This window comes from Pteropus alecto, unplaced genomic scaffold (assembly GCF_000325575.1).
Source record: "Pteropus alecto unplaced genomic scaffold, ASM32557v1 scaffold388, whole genome shotgun sequence".
NCBI lineage: Eukaryota > Metazoa > Chordata > Mammalia > Chiroptera > Pteropodidae > Pteropus > Pteropus alecto.
In genome coordinates this window covers 1,024,526-1,029,136 of record NW_006441398.1, presented here as the reverse complement: position 1 = coordinate 1,029,136, position 4,611 = coordinate 1,024,526, and the positions used below count along the sequence as shown (strand labels likewise).

General features: G+C 46.8%; 1 protein-coding gene across 15 annotated transcripts in view; it reads left to right on the top strand.

The window, feature by feature from the left end:
* RFX1 (regulatory factor X1) overlaps positions 1-4,611 on the top strand; it is a 31,957-nt gene that overhangs the window by 1,644 nt on the left and 25,702 nt on the right. For 4 of the 15 annotated variants that reach the window (XM_025051615.1, XM_025051621.1, XM_025051622.1 and 1 more), the window contains exon 1: positions 83-4,525. The exons of 3 other annotated variants lie outside the window; for them this stretch is intronic. In XM_025051615.1, the coding sequence (XP_024907383.1) occupies positions 4,451-4,525 (75 nt within the window). In that variant the 5' untranslated portion in view covers positions 83-4,450. Of the gene's footprint in view, positions 1-82; positions 4,526-4,611 lie in introns of those variants that run through there. 8 more of the 15 variants (XM_025051614.1, XM_025051617.1, XM_025051613.1 and 5 more) reach the window with 6 other exon arrangements.

Genomic DNA, 4,611 nt, shown 5'->3' with positions numbered 1-4,611 from the left:
AGGGGCGGGCTTGCGGAGGTTAGGCCAATAGGAGCTAGGGAGGGGTGAGACGGGGGCCGAGGTGCGTGGGTGGAGCTAGTTCGTAAGATGTGGGCGGGGCAGGCCGGCACCCCCAGTAACCCGGCGGGGCAGGTACCGCCTGGGCCTTTCCGCTTTCCTAAGCGTTGGGAGGCCACCTGTGCTGAGTCTCTTTAGAAACCCCAGTCGTTCCCAGGGCTCTACCTGTTACAACCGTGGCCTCAGTTTTCCATCCTGTAAAATGGGGAGAACCATTGCCATCGCCCCTTTTACTAATTCCTTTTAGGGATCTCTCTAAGGTTCATCTTTGAATTTTTACCCCATTTAATGTTTCTGAATGTGTTTGATAGAGTAACTGTTAGCTCGTTTTTATTTCAACCCTGCTGTCTCATTAAATCTGCTATCTCACTAAATCTGCATTCTTCTCTCTGAGATGAGGCAGAGACAAAGTTTCATGGAGAAGCTGTGGGTAGGAGAATCGCTTTAGCCTGGAGGATTTTGGTTTGCAGAAAGCGATGCCTGTAGCAGGGAGGAGTGATCTTGAATGGCTGAGTAGGAGGAACAGAAACTTGATTGCTTCTCAGTGGGCTGCTGTCTCAGACCTGGTATGGGACCTGGGCAGGGGGCCTGTTACCAGAGATGGGACCAACCATTCCTAGCTGTTCTGCCCATCCAGGTGTCCTTTTCTGGGAATGGGAAGCAAACCTGAGGAAGTTTCTTAAATTCTTTAGATTTGTGTTGGCCAAACAAATGTTTTTGTGTCAGTCAAGTTGGTGTCAACTGGGTCGCATGTCACTGAGTTGGTACTAGCCTCCAGAGCCACGTGGACAGGAGGGGGACACTGAGGTCAGAGGGAAGGGGAAGTAAGTTCTCCAAGTCTGTTAAAGGAGAACCTGAGGGACTGCTTTGTCAGGTGACCAGATCTGCCAGCTTGGGGAAGATTTTTTTTTTTTTTTAATAGCCAAGCCAAGTCTACTTTCCTTATTCTCTATCTTGCTTTGGAGCTTGGCATCAGCAGAGCTGAGTGGCAGTGTGCAAACTGCCACTTTTAAAATCAGTCAATAAACTTCAAGGAGATGGATTGTGTTTCAAGCTCTCCCAAAGCTTTACCCCAAGAATTTGAGATAAGGCTGGGTGGGGGAAGTGGGGGCATCTCATTTCTCCAGGGAATATTTCTAGGCCACACTCTCTTTGAGTGGTGGTAAGGCCCTTTGAAAGTTAGGAAAGACGGAGATTAATTTTCAGTAAAAATCTAGAAATAACCAAGTTGCCAGAAAGATCATCATCACCTGTTACAAAGGTGAATTTTGAACAGAAAGAGAGGATTCCAATTATCTACTCTTGTTGACTGCCTCCCCAACACCCCATAACTTTTACATTTGAAGGGCTCAAGCCCAGAGGGGTCATTTGACTAGGCTAGGGAACACTGGCTTGGTTTGCTTGTCCTGAAAACAGGCCACTGCTTTCTAGCTTTGTGCTCTTGGGTGAGTTACTTCACTTCTCTGGGCCTCAGTTTCCTTCAGTCTAAGCTGGGGGCAGTGATCATTGGTGATCATTTTAATCTCATGTTACTGTTCTGTGGATCTCATAAGAGAATACAAGTTGAGCATCAAATACACAGTAATTGCTCAGACTATGTTAGCTGCTACTGTTATTATAATGATTGTTGCTTCCTGTTCAGCCCTCAGAATTACACTGTTCACGTTTATTTTTATCATTTTGAATTGGGTGAGAGCCTAGTGGCTTGAAAGTTTGGCTCACTTGCTGGGCTATGTGGCTGGTGACAGGGATCCCAGGAGATTGATACCAGGACTTGAGTGTCTAGTGGGAAAGTGTCACCCTGCTAAGGCCTTTCTCTGGCTTTGGGAAAGTAGCCAGAAAGAAAAATTGTCCCTGGGCCCCAGGCCCTGATTCAACCCCAAGCTTTCCAGGAGGCAGCTGGGTGTGTGTGTCAGAGCGGGGGGAGGTAGATGTCATGGGAAAGGTGTCTCTGGAGCAGCGGTCCTCGCCCTCCTCTCCCCACACACACCCAGCATTTTGGGGCCCAGGACAAGGGATGGGCCAGGCAGACCCCCCCAGGAATGCAACCTGCAGATACCAACAGCACAGTGCATAGTCTTCCTGGTCTAGGGGGCTCGTTCTGGACCAGGAGGCATCACCTGCCCCTGTAGCACAAGCCTGCTGCTGGCAGGAGTCAGTAACTTTTTCACAAGTTCTCACCAATCAGTAGATTCCAACAGGTTTTTGACACTCACTAGCAGGAACTAGTGAACTAGTGTGTTCCTGGCTCATGGACATGCATTTGACAGTAAGAGTTGAGACCTCACTGTGTTTTAGGAGCTGAGGATGGAGCGATCGGTAAGGCAGGTCAGGTCTCTACCCTTGGGGAACTTCCTGTCTGGTAGTGGAGGGAAGAGGAACAAGGAGGAAGAAAATAAACAAACAGGGAAATACAGGGCGAGGAAGAAAATAAAACAGGAGTATGTGCTCCAGAGTACTGGGGAGAGGGGCATTTAAAATCCAAGAAAGGACAAATGAACTGAGACCTGAATGATAAGGAGCCAGTTGTGGAGGATGGGGCTGGAGATGAGTTGAGAATGCCCATAGGGAGAAGAGCTGGTGCAAAAGTCCTGAGGCAGGAGGAGGCCTGGAGCATTTTAGGACTGAGAAACATTGTGGCTAGAATATCCAGCATGAGAAAGGCAGGGACTGGAGGGGCCAGATCCTACGGAGCCCTGTAGGTAACTGGAAGGGCTCTGGATTTTTATTCTCTGTTGATGGGGAGTCTTGGAGCCTCTGATTAAAGGAATAACAAGATATATTTGTGTTTTCATAGGATCTGATACACTATAGTGGCAAGCGTAAAGCCAGGAGCTAGTGACAAGGTGGTATCAGGGGTCCAGGTAGGAGAGGATAGCAGCTCAGACTAGCATGGTGTTGATGCAGATGGAGAGAAGTGTCCAGCCTTAGGATCTGTTTTGGAGAAGTTATTGACAAGTCTAATAAACGGAATATAGAGGATGAAGGAAACCCATGTAATAAGAGTTAATTTCCCTATTCTTCTCTAAGTTTCTAACTGAAGCTATTCTACAGATAAGGAGGATGAGTTTTTCCTTTCCTCCTACAGGCCTCATTTAAGATGTAAACGATTTGGTTATAGGATTTGGCATCCAACTATGGCCCATGAGCTAAGAATGATTTTTACATTCTTAAATGATGGGGGGGGGGCGCGTCAAAAGAAAGGTACTTTGTGATACAGATAATATGACGTTCAAGTTTTATGAAATTTAATCTCAATTATATGAAATTTAATCTAGAAATAAAGTTTTATGAGCACACAGCCACACTTACTTATTTACATATCATCTATGGCTGCTTTCACACTGCAGTGGCAGAGCTGAGTCATTGCAACAGAGACTACCCACAAAGCCAAACACATTGACTCTCTGGCCCTTTACAGTAGTTTGCCAGCCACAGATCTGGAGGAAGTTATTCATTCTCCAAAAATATAGCTATTGGCTTTGAAGATAGGTGCAGCCATGGGTGCTTTTCTTGGCAGTTTCATTGCCGAGGAACAGATTTGCTTAGTAATTCCCTTATCTTACAGTGCCCTGATCTGTAAAGAAAGGAGTCTCATGTTCAAAGAGATGGGGAACACCTCATGCTATATAGAGATTTGCGACATTCCTCTCTAGGGAATACTCTACAGAACTCTGATTAACCTGGTCATCCACAAATGGAAATAAAAAGAGCTCCCTGGTTGAATAATTATTGGAAATTTGGCATCCTGTATTGTCCCTCCTGGAGACTGACAATGACAGTGCTGAGAAGGCCTCCAGTAGAAAAGTTGATTGAACTGTTTTATACATCTCTCCGTCCCTTTTTTGAGCTCAGACTTTCAGCTCTCATCATTTGAGCTCATCTCAGCACCTGAGTGGAAGGGATGAGGCCTTCGGGCTTTGTATCTTGAGGAGAAAGCACCAATGAATGTGGAGCTTTTAAAGCCCTTTCTTGGTGGGAGGGGCCACAAAGGTCTTACTCTCCTAGGTCCTAGAAAATGCAGGCCAAGTTTTCTCAGAAAGTGCCCCCAGGACCACCTGCCTCAGAATCATCCCAGAGTGGGGGTAGCTCAAGCAGCAGATTCCACGGCCATCCCAGACTCTGGGCAATGGGGCCCAGGAACCTGCATTTAACTAGTTCCAGGTAATGCTGATGACACCAGAGTTAGATTCCCTCTTGGTGCCTTCTTCCAAGAGCTCAAGGATCATGCCTGTCTCCTTACCCCTCCATCCCCACCTGGCACTGATATTTGTTGAATGAATAATAACAATAGGAGCTTCCACTTCTCAGAGTTCATTGGTGCTAGGCTGATCTCATCAGATTTTTACAACAGCCCTATGAATCTGCTGTTCTCATCATGCCGAGGTGACAGATGGGAAAACTGAGGCCCAGAGGATGGTCAGTCATGTGTTCAAGAATTAAGAGGCAGGCCAGAGTTGATGTCGAGGTGAGTCTGACACCAGGCAGACAGGTGCTGATTGGCTACAGTGACTTGAGTATGTGAACTGAGCCAGAGTTTGGACCTGATGGTGT